The sequence below is a fragment of the Sinohyriopsis cumingii genome, chromosome 1, assembly GCF_028554795.1.
Source record: "Sinohyriopsis cumingii isolate HCF-2022 chromosome 1, ASM2855479v2, whole genome shotgun sequence".
NCBI lineage: Eukaryota > Metazoa > Mollusca > Bivalvia > Unionida > Unionidae > Sinohyriopsis > Sinohyriopsis cumingii.
In genome coordinates this window covers 164,293,528-164,310,301 of record NC_142961.1, presented here as the reverse complement: position 1 = coordinate 164,310,301, position 16,774 = coordinate 164,293,528, and the positions used below count along the sequence as shown (strand labels likewise).

At 32.7% G+C, this 16,774-nt stretch overlaps 2 protein-coding genes across 3 annotated transcripts in view; one reads left to right on the top strand and one right to left on the bottom strand.

Annotated features, from left to right (window-relative positions):
* The window catches only part of LOC149808298 (syntaxin-5-like), a 36,948-nt gene extending 27,862 nt beyond the window's left edge, over positions 1-9,086 (bottom strand). Inside the window, exons 1-4 of one of the 2 annotated variants that reach the window (XM_089975746.1) lie at positions 8,998-9,086; positions 8,075-8,323; positions 3,284-3,354; positions 744-799 (exon numbers count right to left, since the gene is read on the bottom strand). In XM_089975746.1, coding sequence (XP_089831872.1) covers positions 744-799; positions 3,284-3,354; positions 8,075-8,269 — 322 coding nt within the window. In that variant the 5' untranslated portion in view covers positions 8,270-8,323; positions 8,998-9,086. Of the gene's footprint in view, positions 1-743; positions 800-3,283; positions 3,355-8,074; positions 8,324-8,632; positions 8,952-8,997 lie in introns of those variants that run through there. The other variant, XM_089975752.1, reaches the window with a different exon arrangement.
* A 76-nt stretch (positions 9,087-9,162) lies between these two features.
* LOC149808297 (methionine synthase-like) overlaps positions 9,163-16,774 on the top strand; it is a 193,985-nt gene continuing 186,373 nt past the window's right edge. The window contains exons 1-2 of the mRNA XM_089975738.1: positions 9,163-9,293; positions 15,698-15,897. Of these exons, the coding sequence (XP_089831864.1) occupies positions 9,257-9,293; positions 15,698-15,897 (237 nt within the window). The 5' untranslated portion in view covers positions 9,163-9,256. The remainder of the gene's footprint in view (positions 9,294-15,697; positions 15,898-16,774) is intronic.

Genomic DNA, 16,774 nt, shown 5'->3' with positions numbered 1-16,774 from the left:
AATTTATACAAGTGAACCACAAAGTTTGGTTTATAGTGTAGTTATCATACAAGTTATTGTGTAAAACCCATTTTTCTGTCAGCCACAGAATTATGGAATGAAGTAACTAAAGGATTTTGAAAGATGTGGGTTTCATCATCAAAGTTCATTTGGTCACTTTTCGTCCACTCTGATTGAGTGCAATGAAGAATTAAACAACATGACATCACAAATTACATGTACTCAAAATTCTCTCCAAAGAATTTTGTTTCTCAGATTTTGTTTTTAATCAAATAAATCATATTGTAGATATTACGCATATTAAAGACTTAGGCATACCAAACATGGTTTACATATCAAATTAATGTAACATTTAATTCATGGTTTACATATCAAATTAATATAAGATTTTAATTCAGGTATACCAAACATGGTTTACATATCAAATTAATATAATATTTTAATTCAGGTATACCAAACATGGTTTACATATCAAATTAATATAAGATTTTAATTCAGGTATACTAAATATGGTTTATATATCAAATTAATATGATTTGAATTCAGGTTTACATATCAAATTAATATAACATTTTAATTCAGGTATACCGAGGATGGTTTACATATCAAATAATTGTAACATTTTAATTCAGGTATACCAAACATGGTTTACATGTCAAATTAACATATCATTTTAATAGCTTTAAGTTTATTCTCATGATATCTTTCTATCTTACTAAATAGATGTACATTCTAATACTTACATAATGTCAACTTTTCTAATTTTGCAAAGGTGTTGGCAATATCTCTACCAATTCTCCTGCAATAAATAACCATACATTTTTAAATATAAAATCTATTGTATTAAGAAAATTTCCAAAGAAACTATTATTTCTTATACTGAAGTAATTTACAACTGTCTTCTTATTGTAAAAGAAACACACTGCCAAAAAAAAGGTTTCATAATAGTTAGGTATATTTAATTTGTAGTGTTTGTTGGCTTCTTCAATGACTTTATGTATATTTGCATTATGTAATTGACCTTTGTCCAAAATCAAGTTAATGGCATACCTGATCAGCGACATTTTCTTTGGTAAACAACATAATATATAGCTAATATTTCAGTATGAATAGAGATTAGATATTCAGATCATTATCAATGCAAATAAATGTGTTATTTCTATCTGAATGTGGGATATAAGTTTTTCACTTGGAAAATCCTAAACTTGTTGATAGTTGTGAATGTTTCAGAAAGGAAACTGACCTACATTATGGCTCTAATATTGCGTCTTCGTTAATATATAATGTTGTTTACATGAAAAATTACACATTCTTGTTTTTAAGATCTGAAGCAAAATCAGTCTTTTTCTTGTGTTCGGTCATTAATTTGGATGGATTTATTTATTCAAATTATTATTCACTGAAGTTACAAAGTGCTCAATAATATTCTTGGACTAAACCATTAATCTGGAATTATAGTGAATTCAGACAAGGACAATTTGGATTATATTATTGTGTTTAATCAAAATACTGTTAACTCATCGCCACATTCCAGACCATTGGCACATTAGCATATTCAAGATTACAGGTACATCAGCACATTCAATATCAGAATTTATATGGATTACCAATGGAATTCAGTTGGAACTTCATACATTTAGACTTGTGATATAACCTTTACGTCTATTTGGGTTTTAATTGACAATGCTCTCAATTCTTTTTGAATTTTCACTTTGTCTTCTAGGGAAATAACTTTAATGAATTTTACAAAACTTGTTTGTTTTCAATCTTTTCTGATACTAAGTTTAAGAGCATTGAGTTGTAACAAAATCTACATTACAAATGTTAGTAATTAGAGATATATAAAAACAAAAACATGTTTGCAAATTTTTTGACCAAGCGTACTTTGAAAAAAGTTCTAATTTTTCAAATTTTGTTATTTTATCTGCAGCATTTGACACAATAGACCATGATATATTACTTCACCGTTTCCAGCATGTATTTGGCATTCATGATACAGCCTTACTGTGGTTCAAGTCCTACTTGGTCAACAGGACACAAATTGTATCTGCAAATGGAATACACTCCAGCCCAGTTGATCTATGTTGTGGTGTTCCATAGGGATCTGTTCTTGGACCTGTTCTCTTCATCCTGTACACTCAGTCGCTCTCAAGTGTCATAGATCATCATCCAGTGTCTCACCAATTGTATGCTGATGACACCCAAATATACAAATCTAGCCACCGAACTGAAGTTGATGCTACCATCCAAGGTGTAGAGAGGTGCATTTCTGATGTGAAATCATGAGATGACATGTAACACACTGCAGATGAATGATGATAAAACTGAGGCCGTTCTGATCACAACACAAAGACTTTCTCATTCACATCCTTTACCTCAAACAATAAATATCAGCAATGCCAACATTAAATTCACACAATCAGTCCAAAACCTAGGTGTTACTCTGGGAAGTACTCTCACATTGGACCAACATGTCATGAACATATGCAAGGCTGCATATCTTGAGCTGAGACGCATCAGCTCAATTTGCAAATATCTTTCAGTTGATGCCACTAAAACACTTGTGTGTTCATTAGTACTTTCAAGACTGGACTTTGTAACTCAATTCTGTCTGGTTCATTTCAATATCTACTCCAAGAAAAAGTTCAAAACACAGCTGCTCGGATCATACTTAAAGTACCACGATCAGAGCACACCTCCACGCTGTTCTGTACTCTACACTAGCTATCCATTCGATCCAGAATCAAACACAAAATTTGTTCTCTGTGCTACATTTCACTGTCGGACTCTAGTCCAACATACCTATCTGACCTCACCCATGTGTACACACCAGCAAGATACTTACGCTCCTCTTCTGACAATCGTATACTCGTTATTCTCACTATGAAAACAAAGTCATATGGACAGCGTTCTTTTGCATACCAGGGCCCAGCAACGTGGAATGAATTGCCCACTGAACTTAGACACAAAGACACAGTGATCACATTCAAGAGGGCTCTCAAAACTCACTTATTCCGACTGCAAGAACAAACTTAAAGACCTAATAATGTTTCCTACCTGAAATATTCTCAGCATGTTTTTTATTTTTTAATGTTTTTCTAATTTCGTGTTGTTTGTTTTCGTAATAATATTATTATGTTTCTTATCTTATAGGTGTTGTCTAATGTTGTAAAGCGCTTACAGTTTCTAAAGATCAGGCGCTATACAAAGTCCTCATTATTATTATTATTATTATTATTATTATTATGTACTAGTACAGTATCTCAATGGACTGGTTACTCACTTTGCAATCTGTGTAAATTCACTTCTTTGCCTGAGTGCTGCATTTTGTCTGGTAGCCACTAATCCACTTCCCTGGGAAAAAAGGACAAAGTACAATGGTATATTTTGTGATGTTCAGAAGCCTGAATTGACTATAATGGACTGGAAATCTCTAGTATAAGATATGTTGGGTTGAATCATGGACAGTGATCCCTCACTATACAACCTATCAGTATGCCACAATACCATGGGAATGATCATGCATCTCATTAAATTATTTAGATAATTTAAAATCAATGCTAATTGAATTTATTTGACATTAAATACCATATTTTTGTGAGTTTTGGAAATATTTTAATATTCTTTTTGGAACATGTTCAGCCTAACACTCCCTCACTTACAACTTCCATCACTTTATAGCCATCATGAATACTATTGCAACTCTCAATAACTTGTGCAAAATGGAGTCCAAAAAACACAGACCGCAGTTTAAGCGAAGGTTCAAGTTACTAAGGGATCTCTGAAAATTAATAAGGGGATGCCAATCCAACTTGACATCAACAATGAGAAGATAGGGAAGGGGCTATTTAATGGTTTAAACTGTATTTATAATTGTCCTGGGAATAATGGTAACTAAAATGCTTTTTCTAATGATGTTACCTTTATTTTCAACATAACCAACCATTGAAAGATCATTAAAAACATTATTCCAAGCAGTTTCAACATATGTTGTTGTTGTAGTAGGGTTTAATGCCATTTTTCAGCACAAGACAGGCTATACATGGCAACAGTATAAATGGTGGAGGAAGAACCCAGGAAAGCCCCCAAAAAACCACTGACCCATGAGAAGCTACTGGCAAGCTTTCTCAAATACCCACAATGGCCAAACCTGAGACTCGAACCCATGCAGACAGAGATAAGATGGCAGTGATCTGTAATGGTTAGCGCTTTAGACCACTTGGCAACTCAGGGCCCGGTTTCAACATAAATGTTGTACCTACAAAAACGTGTTATTACTTCACTGCTTTTTTCACATGTGAATGTGATATATATTCATGTGTTATTATTGTTTCACAACAAAATAAAATTTCTTTTTTAAAACATGAGACATTAAATCTGTAAAACAACAAGTGCAAAAGTCCTTTTTTTGTTACATTAGTAAAATATCAATGCCACGATTTCATTGTAAGTAATAGTGACATTTCTGTTCATCCTTGAGCAAATCTCTTGAGTGTCAATTCTTGAATTTTACTTACATCACAAACTGAGAAACATGCTTCTTCCAAAATGAAATGTATCAGTGAAACAAAGTTTTCATGCAAAGATTACTCTGATCACTTGTTTCCCTTCCTATTTTTGATAATGTCTTTATGTTACCTATGTCATAATATTAGTCAATTGAAAAAGAGGTTACCTGACAAATTACAACCACAACCACAAGCTCTTAGGTGGATGTGACTTGCATGCCTTTTAACTTTTTATTTATTATTCCACATCCTTTATTGAATTTGATGCAAAAGATCTAAATAATTGGATAATACAAAACAGGTCTACTTTTAACTAATTTTAACAAAGCAACAAGCACTTCAGCAAATCAGACCAAAACTGTCATCACTAAAGGTGCCAATGGGTACCCAGGTACCCACCTATTCATAATTATCCTAGTAATAAAAACAATCATCAGTTTCCCATTTAGTTCATGTAAAAAAAAAACCCACAAAATAACATATTTCCAAGTTCAACTCAAGGATTATATGTCAACATCAGGAGTGAGTGAGACACAGAAAAATGAGTACAGTTCATGGTTCATGTCATGTGACTGCTGAGTGCTACACATTCATCCATTAGAGACCTTTGTCTATTGACCTCATATTTTCTATATGTGTGACCATTTGGACATGTACGTCAAATAGTTTTATTATTTTCTTGAATCTGAAACAATGTGCCACATATTCAATATAATCTGAAGTACAGTTATTTAGTGGACCGGTCTATATTGAAGAAAAAAAACATGGTGCCAAATATTAAGTGAAATGGGCTTTACTGATGTGACTTGCGGACATTATACAACTTAACATTGTTAGAGGAGAGGGATTTGGTTATGCTGAAGAACAGGAAAAGGACAAATCAATAGTGTTTTCCAAATTTTTAATAAGGAATTTGACACTGATCTAATACAGCATTCATAATTTGTGGAGTTTATGACCATTCACTGAAAGTTAGACATGTAGACTTGTTAAAGTGAATACCGTGTATAAATAATTAATGATTTTGTTTTGTGTCTGTATTCTTGTATTAATCCATCTGGTTTCAGCTTGTTTGTGACAAGAATTTTAACTAACTGCAGATCCAGGTAAGTATCAAAATAAATGTATATTTTTTATACCGTTTTCTGTAATTTTGGCATGTAATATAAAGATTACTCTTTTTATGCTCAGATTATGCCTTTTGCCACTTATATTATTCAGAGGTCTCACTAGGATTTTAAAACTAGGAGTCCAGGACTTCTAGTTTGATAAAAATAAGAGTCCCACCAGCAAAAACTGCAGTCTCCTAGAAGTTTATTGGGCATACCAGAAGTGGCTAAATGTCCTGACGAGAAGAGCCAGTGGTTGCCATTGAGTTTAATTTTCAATTTTTTTTTTTTACACCACTAACATATAGCTCTTGTCTGTCCATCAGAGTGAGAAAAAATTTTGTCGGTCAAATGAAAGGTCTTATTCCAAACACTATGCCAGGCATCACACACTTTCTTACACTTGGCTACTGTTCCATTTGATCTATGTTTTTTACTACTTTAGCACTCTTCTAAATCACATTACAATCTTCACCAATTTGTAGTTTAACCCCCAAAATACTTATCCAATTTTTCAAATTACATTTTGTCTAAGTCTTGACAAGTCTTGAATTTGAGGTCACATGTAATATTCAATTCTGCTAACTTGGAAATGAACACAATAATGAAAACTAAAGTTGTTCATCTATGTACTCTTATAATGACCACATATTCATCTCAGGGGCCTTTCTGCCTCTGAATTCAGTCAGAATAAATGTCAGCACATTTTCCCACCATTCAGCACATGGTTCCCATGCTTTTCTAAAGATAAATGTCCAGGTCATTTCCAGGGTTTTTCCAGGACGAAATGACTTTTTTCAAGGTTCACATATGACAATTACTGAATGGAATTAAAGAACATTTTGGATTATAAAACAAGCTTTTTCTAAATCTAAGATGTTTCTCTTCAAGACTCTCCAAAAATAACTGTCAGACAAGATGATAATGTATAAAAACACAAAATGTATCACATAAAAAAAGTTTGATTATATTTCTATAAATTGGCATGTAAAATCATTTCAACGTACAGAATAAAAATTCAAATTTTATTTTGCTGCATTATGTTGCTAAGTGGGAACAACATAAATTGTTTTATTTCCATTCAAACCTTTCATTGTAAAGAATTCTATATATATTTATTTTCTCAGAAATGGCAAGCATTATAAATGTTATGTCTTTAATCTGCTGACAGACTAGATGACATATGGTAGTCATTTACCAGTAGGCCTAGCAAATTTAAACTTATGTTTTATCAACTCAAACCTACATCAAACTGTTAGAAAATTATTTATTTTCTCAGAAATGTAAAGTATTATAAACGTTGTCTTTAATCTGCTGACAGACTAGACTAAACTATGGTACACATGAAACCTGACCCTGTACTTGCCATTTGCATTACTAGTCACATGAATTCACAAATCTCAAACGGTGACATAGGAAGTCCAATACACGTGATATCATCAAGAAACTCTTTTTGTTGTACAGAAATTCAATTATATTAAATGAAAGTCAGATACTTTTTTTAAAAACCAGCAATCTGGCCAGTTTGATTTATAAAGCAGAGAGCACATGTAAACGTGGCAGTCACGTGATACAACAAAACTCCAGAAGTTGTTCTTGGAATATATAAATATGGAGAATTTTGTGTTCTTTCATTTTGTTATTTTTATAACAACCAGCATATGACTTTTGTTTAAACAAATTTTCTCTCTAAAACATGTGAAAATTGTGGGTTGTTAGATCTGTGTACTCATGAGACTAGCAATGCAGATCATGAGTACCAGGTAACATTTCATCAACGCTGTAGTTTTATCTTGTCTTTCAGCAGATTAAAGACATAATGATTTTAATACTCACAATTTCTGAGAAAATAAGAAATTTTGGACTACAAATTTGGCTTAAAATGTAAAGCAGTCCATTATCTAATCTGAGTTTCCTCTAAATATTCCCACCCCATTTTTCGTATTTGGACATTTAGGTTGAGGAGTGGGGTTATGAAATAATGCTGTGTTAGGGCAGTTTGTCAATATGAACAAAGGATTTGTTTATGTAACAATAGATTCCAATGCAATTTAAGATCCAAGTTTGTGGCTTTTCCTGTCACGGTGCCTTCGAATTTCTCAACTCCAAACCCAAAACTGTATATACAATGCTTAACAGCCAAAAATATTATCAGCAAATAGATCACCAGATGGTGTATTCTGCCACCAATATGGAAAAAGAAAATCACAATTTGCGACATTGGCGAAGCCCAACTCGTCCCTTGGCTGTTACTGTTGATCATATGAATATGACATAAAAGCCACTAACAGCAATTACATGTATATATGGTTAAATTGAAGATCAGCACAATCATGTCTCTATGACAATTAAATAACTGAATTCCAAAAATGTCAAGTAAAACCACAACAAAATTTAAGAAGATAAACCTTCAAAAATAAGCATAAGCATGTTCCCTGGTATCGATATATATACTACCTGTCTTGACTGAAGAGATTTTACTGCCGACGAAAATTCCTGTGTACGATCTCTACATGACATCTCTGGGTCTGGGAAGTGTTGTGGCTGGTAACTATCTGTATATGTTTTTCCAGCACTTTGGTAGTAGCTGTTATTCTGGTTGTATGTTGCTGATTCTGAGCCAGAGTTGGTTCTTCTACGCCGGGCTATCATTTAGGACAAATTGTTTTAGCACAGGCATCACAACAGTACGACTTCTGTTATTTACTGAAATAAAATTTTAAAAACAATGATAAATGAAATTATACTTCAAATCTACTCATCTATCCTGCAGTGTAACTTCCACTAACTTAACACTTTTGCCACAGACTAACCACACATTCTGGTCTAAAAAAAAAACCCAATGCAATTCAAAACTGCCCTTGTAAAATCAATTTGAAACCAATGAGTTAATATGATTAATCGTTTCACCAATAACTGTAAGGCTTTCTTTGACAGCCTTATTTTCTTTTATCTCTACGATTTCAGTCGCTTTACTGTTTCAATCCTTGATAGTTCTAGGGAAAAAAGTTATACCTGCAATTTTCTTTCCGGTCCGGGTGCGAGTTTTCTGACATATGTTGGTATCTGAACAGCAACTTTGTAGTGGCTATCTTGCTATGAAAACTTTGTGTATTGAATCAAGCGTCTACAACGTTTTTATATAATACACTTTGTAGTTTGTTTTAACAAATGCGTGAAATGTATATCATCAGAGTTAGGTGCTCCTCGGAAACATGTTACTCAACGATAATGACTTGTGAATGTTTTGACAGCTACTGTGGTGACTTTGTCAGGACATCAATTTGCTCACTACTTATTATATTAACAACAAGGTAAAGTATTTAAGATTTATCAAACATAGATATTGTTTTCTAAACACTGATAGTACAATTACAGACCTAAAACTTTTTCTCTATGGTTTGGAAAAACCACAGGCGTCAACAGAAAAGGAATCACCGTCCACGAAGCAAACAGTGCGTCACTTCCTTTTATCGTTATATACAAAAAGCGCATGCGTGAAGCAATTACTTCTGGGTAAATATTCGTTTTCGGAATCATTTGGTCTTCAGACTGCGAATTGTCAACATTGTGTAGCCATACTTGCTACTCTAACCGCTTACACGTATCGGATATAAGAGGGATAAAATAGCTTCAAAAATGCCTCTAACTACACAAACCAAGCAGATCTCTAATGGTAAAAATTTACGAACAAATATGTACCTTATATAAATTTTTATTTTCTTTACATGACATTTACAGGTAGACCTTATAAGGACTTTTTTTTTTTTTTGCAAAAAGGAAATAGGTCCGAAAAGAACTCATATTTTATATATTACTTTATCAAATTTAATATTCTTAAATATGAAAGATAATGACAAAACGCATTGACTACTGTATTTAAAGCCTGAATTTTCGTGACAAATGGTTCCTAAATTGAGAAAAAAAAAAAAAAAAAAACGTATTTTCTTGATTTATTTATCAAATTTAATTATTCCGAGAAAACGAGCCCTAATGATATTGTGTCCACGGATGGAACTAGAACGGTGGTAATACCATCTTTTTTTTATTTTTTTGCAAATAATTAAAATACTGTTTTTGTCAGTTACAAGTCGTATGGTAAATATACTTCGAAAAATTATGCAGAGTTTTTACTTCAGTGTAATTTTATCTTTGTCTTCTTAAAATATATGATTTAATCAAGTAATAAAGGGAATACATAGTTTTGTTGCACTTGTATGTTCTTATTGCAAGTATTTTAAAGGTGTCATGGTTTGCACTGACCAGTCAGATAATATTGGTATGTTATAAATACAATTTTCTTTTAAAATGTTGTTTGCTCTGTTCTTTCCTTTCAAAAAAAAGAAAAAATGGAATTGAACTAGTAATAAAGAAATTACTAAAAAATGCGTTCTGTTTTGCTCTTTCTTTTTGCCAGTAAGTGCTCTTCTCGCAAGTAATTTTGCAAACTGTATGCTACAGTCAATGTGTTTTTTATCTTAAATTTTTAAACAAATTGAATTTGATACAGAAATAAGGACAAGAATGTTTCATTTCTCACTTATTTCTTTGTTTTGCAAGTACCACTAACACTTACATTGTATCAATCCGTAATTCCAGTACATTTGGAAAGACAATTGACTCCATACAGAGGACCAACTTCCTGATTTAGAATGGGCTACAATGTCGTTTTTAAGTCTGGTGAAAACAACTTTAACCTGATGTACTGTCTGTGTAAATGCATTCATCATTGTATTGCATTCTTATATTCCGTTAACAAATTAAGCCTTGAATTTGGAAGAGGAATAAAAAAATGCACTAATTTTTTTCCCTTTTGCAAAAAGAAATTCTTTTGTCACTTAAGAAATGCTGCAAGAAAAAGATTATGCAGAGTTTTGCAAAACTAAAAAATAGCTAATAAACTTCATCTTATAGCATGGTTTCCATACTTTGATGCCTATTTTCCAATAAATTCAAATTCTAACTAAAAACTGTGTTTTCAAGTTCTGGTGACCTACATTTCAATTGTCTGGAATGTGATGGAAGCTAGGAATGCCAGACTCAGACTATGTTGAAGTATGTTTCTTTAATGATATGAATAAAAACATATTAATATTGAAAAAAGTGTTTAGATAGCTTTGTTTTCTTCAAGATTCTTATTATCCTTTTAACTGATTAACTGGCCCTTATACTTTTTTCCCCTGGGATTAAAAATGAAATTTGAAGAAGAAAAAATTCCTGAAATTGATTAGTGCATCTCACTGAGTCTGTTCAACCCAGTACTTAAAGCACTTAGTACATTATATACTGTATATGCTCACATGTAAGGTGAATAAATTAGGAAAAAATAAAGACCTGGAGGGGGGGGGGGGTCAGCTTATATGCAGGCCAGTATTTAAATATGACAGTTTTTAGGTTTTTTTGTTGACTACTGTAATGGCTGTAAATCTTGGGACACAAAACAATAATTTTTTCTGTGTCATAAGACATAGGTATGTAAAAAAAAAGTAACTTTCGGTGACCCGACAATTTTTAAACTGTTATAAAGTACTAAGAGTGATTTTGTTATTATTTTGCATGTGCATATTTTCTGATTTCTCCAACACGAAGTTAAATAAAGGTAATGACAGGCTTCATAATTCGTGGGCCGGTTGAGTTTACCAGAGAGACCATGCTGGACTATAACATACAGTACTTACAGCGTGCATAGCGTCACTTAAATCCTTATTCCCAAATATATTAGATGCAGATTTTGCTTTATTCATTGTTTCGACCAAATTGCATTATTCCAGATAACATTTCAGCTAGTCTTTTATAGCTGTTTCATTTACATTGAATCATGTACTCATGAGTTACTCATTTTCAATGATATAAACGATCCTACGAATTGAGGTAATATTTTTAAAAAGGTATGCACATTTAATTGGACAAGACACATAACCATCTTAATTTACATGTTCACGAAGAATGGTGTTAATAAAGGCTAAAATTCTCATATAGATCAACATCAATCAATTTTAGGTTTGTGTTTTAGCTGAACAAACATCATAACTTTCCACACAATGGAAAGCTTGATGTTTCGGCGTCTCCTTTGCTGATAGTCAGCAAATTTGTCTTTTGTTTTGCGACAGCTGTACAGGCCAGTTAATCATTAAAACCCTGAAACTGGATTGTGATAAGAGGGAATTTTGACCAGTAACTATGCCAGTACATTGATATGAATGTTTGCCTTTTATTCCATAATATTAGCATGATTACCATAGTTTTGTAAAACGGGGTGTAAGGCATACCTATGAACTTTTAAAAAGCCAAGTAGGGAGACTGAATAAAAAAACCATTGAGATTGGGACCTAAAATTGAGAGGTTTTTCATGGCATTTCTAAAGCTTTGTTTTCACTAAATATTGATCGATCTTCCAGGTCCAATATGTGTAAAATTCATAAAAAAAACCCGCCATATCTCCCTGTGATGTACCATATTTTCCCACAGGACATTCCCTATTTTCATATTCTGGTCAGCTGTGGCCAAACTGCACAGTAGCTAAAGATTAGTCTTAAATAAACAAGCAAGAAAGTCAGTGCAACTAATTAAAAGTTATTCCTTATCCATATAACTATTTTGTGAAAACGATTGGCCCTCTGCCATAAATCAAAGAATCAATGTTCTACACTTGTCTATTGTGTGTTAAGCAAGCACCAGCAATTGATTGGCAAATAAAGGATTCCTAATTTTGTTGATTAAAGGTACCAAAATAGCCAGCCTCGCGTATATGTGGCAGCTATTTTCCTGTCTTTGTATATCCGACCTTATTCCCTTATTGTCAACTCATAAAGCATTTAGTATTGTTTATTATAAAACATGTATTCTGAATGAGTTTTTTGAGGACACATTTGCTGCGTGGTACGTATTTTCATTCCTTCTTTTAATTTAACAATGGTAATTAATATTGGTATATATGATATAAAAATGCCAGGTGTTCACTTGTGTATGTTTCTTTCTTGGGAATGGCGATACAGGATATGGATTTACAGCATTCGTATTGATCATTTGTGGAATTTAAATTATTTGTGGATGATTTTATTGTTGTGGTTTATGGTTTGCTTTTTTGTTCTGGTTTATTTATTTTTTGTGTGTATTATTGTAGAGGTACAAAAATCATTAATTTATGTGAATAATGTTTAAAATTAATATTCTTTTTCGTTAAGAAATTATTTTGTCACAACAATAATTCACAGGTGATACAGCAGAACATGTAGGACTTTTCTTGTTTAGAAGAAATGAAGATCGAAGACAATGTTTTAGTCAGGAGTTCACTGCAAAAATTGGAAGATATTATGAAATCGGGAGGTAGGCGTGGAGCAACCCCCAAAATCAGGAGGTTTTTTTCCTCCAGCATGAACGTTGACAGGTGTGGTGCAAAATCGCTTACATGAAAGCAAACTACAACTCAGCTTTTATGGTATTGGCATCAAACCATATTGTTTGTTCATTGTGTTGCCATACTGGGATCACATTTTAATGAGTTAGGTATTTACAATTTCAAAGCAAAGTAACAAACAAGAATCAAGTCAAAAATGAGATATGGTGTTTCAGCAATTCGCCATTGCTAAATTCTTGTCATTGTTCGATAAAATTATACACAAATCTAAATTAGGCAGAAACAGTAAGAAAACAGAATATTAAATAAATTACTTTTCAAACAAGTTTAAACCACTTGCTTTTTATAATGATGCATGCTGACCTTGAGATAAGTATAAGTATACTTGTAATTTTTTAAAATATAAGTTTGCCAAAATAAATGCATTTAGAACTTACCTTGTGCATCTTGAGATGTTGTAGTTTGGCATTTACACGGTTCATGCACGTTTTAGTGTCTATACCTGTTCAGTTTGGGGGTCGGCTTATACGCAAATGGGATTATATGCAATTATATACGGTATACTAATTATTATATATAATGTTTATAAAAAAAAGTCCTACCTATCTACCCTACTTTTAGAATCACTGCATTAGGAAAAACGTACTTTTTTTGTGTCAGATTACAGTGAAACTGAATTTAAAGATAGAACTAAAATGTGAATTTCATTTGACACAACTCATTTAATTGATATTTTTTATGACAGTTTTGCCACCATTAGGCATTAGTGACATTTCCAGTGATCAAATTTTCATCAAGTACGGTATTGTTATTTACATTGTACTGAATATCTTGTTTGAAAAGAAAATGTAACAAAGGACACATATGTGACATCTTATTAAAAATGTAACAAAGGATACATATGTGACATCTTATTAAAAATGTAACAAAGGACACATATGTGACATCTTATTAAAAATGTAATAAAGGACACATATGTGACATCTTATTAAAAATGTAACAAAGGACACATATGTGACATCTTATTAAAAGAAGAGAATCTGATGCTGTTGTTTCAAATTTCTAGTACTGTACTAACTTCCATTTTCAACGATAAAAGAGACATCATATTGGAGTTTCATTTACCAAATTTGATAGCCATTTTCTTCATGTTCAACAAATTGTAGCCTATTTTGGGGGTATTTTCTAGTTAACCTTTTACCTCATAGAGTGTATGGTTTTCTAGAGAGTTGATATATATGAACCAAAATTACAAAGTGCAGTGCAGAACACCGATTTGACTCCATACACACAGGCTTGCCTGTAAACTGTTAAGCAGTGTAGCATATGTTATGTTCAACATAGTTCTGACCATATTTACATTTTTGGGAGACATCTATTATGTATAGAAAGATTTAAGAGTAAAATCCGATCATAGATGCTATTTCTCATACATGTACTTTGTCTATGTCTATATCACTGAATCATTTTTGAATTTGATAAATTATAAAATCTTAGTATTGCCTACGAAAACATCAGAGTGTTTACCTAAGTTATTGAAGCTTTCCTAGTCATGATTCTAATTGCATAGCCTCTATTTTGGAGAGTTCACATCAGTGAAATTCCAATGTAGTATCTGATAAGGGGTTTTCCTCGAAGGTGCACTACAAAAACCAGTTCAAAATAGCTGATGTTTACAGCATGTTCCAAAGTCGCTTCCTTGAGAATGGAATAGAGGCATTCAAAAGGTGCTTACATGAGGTAAAGGGTTAAAAGATGACAAGTCCACAATATATGGGAACCATTACTAAAATTAGATAAACAAAATTTGAAATGACTTGCATAAAGGTCTTTCAGATTGCTCAAATCATGCATGGGTGATTTCTAATACTAAGGGCAGAAAAAACCTGTGAAAGATTTTGTCCAAAAAAATTGTATAACAGGATTTGACCATATTTAACTGAAAGCCTTTTAGATTTGTTCAAAATATGTCAATCAGCCATAAAATATGGGTGCCATTACTAAAAATATACAAACCTTTCAAAGATTTCTTTTCAAAAACCACTGAACAGACTTGGAACAAATTTGACAGCATTGTGGCATAAAGGCCTTTCATTTTTGTACAGATGCAGATCCACCCTTGCAAAAGCCTAAAACAACTGAAAACCTGCTGAACTGAATTTGACTGTTTTTGCATGAAGGCTGAATTTTACTGTTTTTGCATGAAGGCCTTTCAGTTTGATACCAGTGACATCACTACCAGCAAACACTGCATGTTACTAAAAGTAGAAAAACCTTCAAATAAGTGATATAATTAGGCTGCTGTTACTAAAATTAAAAAGATTCTTAAAAGACATCATAATAATTTTGTGGAAAGCACCCTGGCATAAGGCCTTTCAAATTTCCACCAATGATACTAATCTGCGATTGTTAAAACAAAATATTTTAAGAAACTTTCAATGTCAGAAAGCATTCTACTGACCGTCTTGTTTTTTTTTGGCTTGGATGAATATGTTAGGTAAGTGAACTCAAGCACAATTTGGTCTCTTTTTATGATGACATCATGATTCTAATATAGGTATTATGTAATAAAAATGGATAGACATTGGCTCAAAGAGAGAGGTGGTTATTGGAGGTTGAATTGTAGATGACTGCAGAACTGATGCAGATCCTGAGGGAGAGAATAATGATATTTGATGGGGGAATGGGTGCCTTGATTCAGTCTGTGATAATTGCTGTTTCAGGTGTGGCTGCAGAGCTGATGCAAACCCTGAGAGAGAGGATAATGATATTTGATGGGGGAATGGGTACAATGATACAGATGGAGCAGCTACAGGAGGAGGATTTTCGTGGATCAGAGTTTGCTAATCATCCCAAAAATCTGAAAGGGAACAATGATTTGCTCTCCTTAACTAAGCCAGATGTTATCTTCAAAATACACAGAGTGAGGGAGATTTGTTTATTTTACAGATGTTACATGCGTTGCATATGTATTTTACCCAAAAAAAATAAATATGTATTCATCAGTTTTTGTGTTGAAAGGAAACAAATGTCAAGGTAATAATATACATGTAAATTTAACCTAATCCTGGAACAAAACAAAACAATGTTTTTAATATAGATTATTAGTTAATATCTAAAATGTTGTCTTGAAGGCAACAGGAAGTGCTTCCTTATACAAATTAATCATCTGCTCAGCAATCCTAAAATTGAAAGAAATCATTGTAATGGCATCATTTGCCTTGGATGTTATTGTGGTCTGAATATGTTATTGTGTATGTCTTGTTTTAGCATTACTGAAGAGCTTATGGGATGGTTTGTCATCTGTTTACAAAGATTTGTCCCACCATTAGCTCAAGTTACTACTTGAAGGATTGCCTTGAAACTTTTACCCCACAGTTTATTCCATGGTCTAATGAGTCCTAAATGAAAATGATGCAGCTCAGACATACAAAATTGTTGACATAGCAGCCATCTTGAAAATGTTGTAATTACTCCTCAGCAATGGATGGTCATATCAACATGGTCTTTTCACTAAAAGACTTCTTATAATGTCTAGTTGGCCTTAAACAAAAATGGCTACAATCTGACATCTAGCATGGCTGTCATCTAGAAAATCTTGTTACTGCAATTTCTGAAATTTTAAGATATCTAGTGGGCCCTAAATGAAAATGTTCTGTTTGGATATCTAATATGGCCACTACCATAGCAACCATCTTGAAAGTGTCATTCATACTATGCCTCCTGAACATGTGGTGGTATCATATATCATATATCATATCATTTCTCAACATGAGGTTTACATTAAAAGACTTTGAATG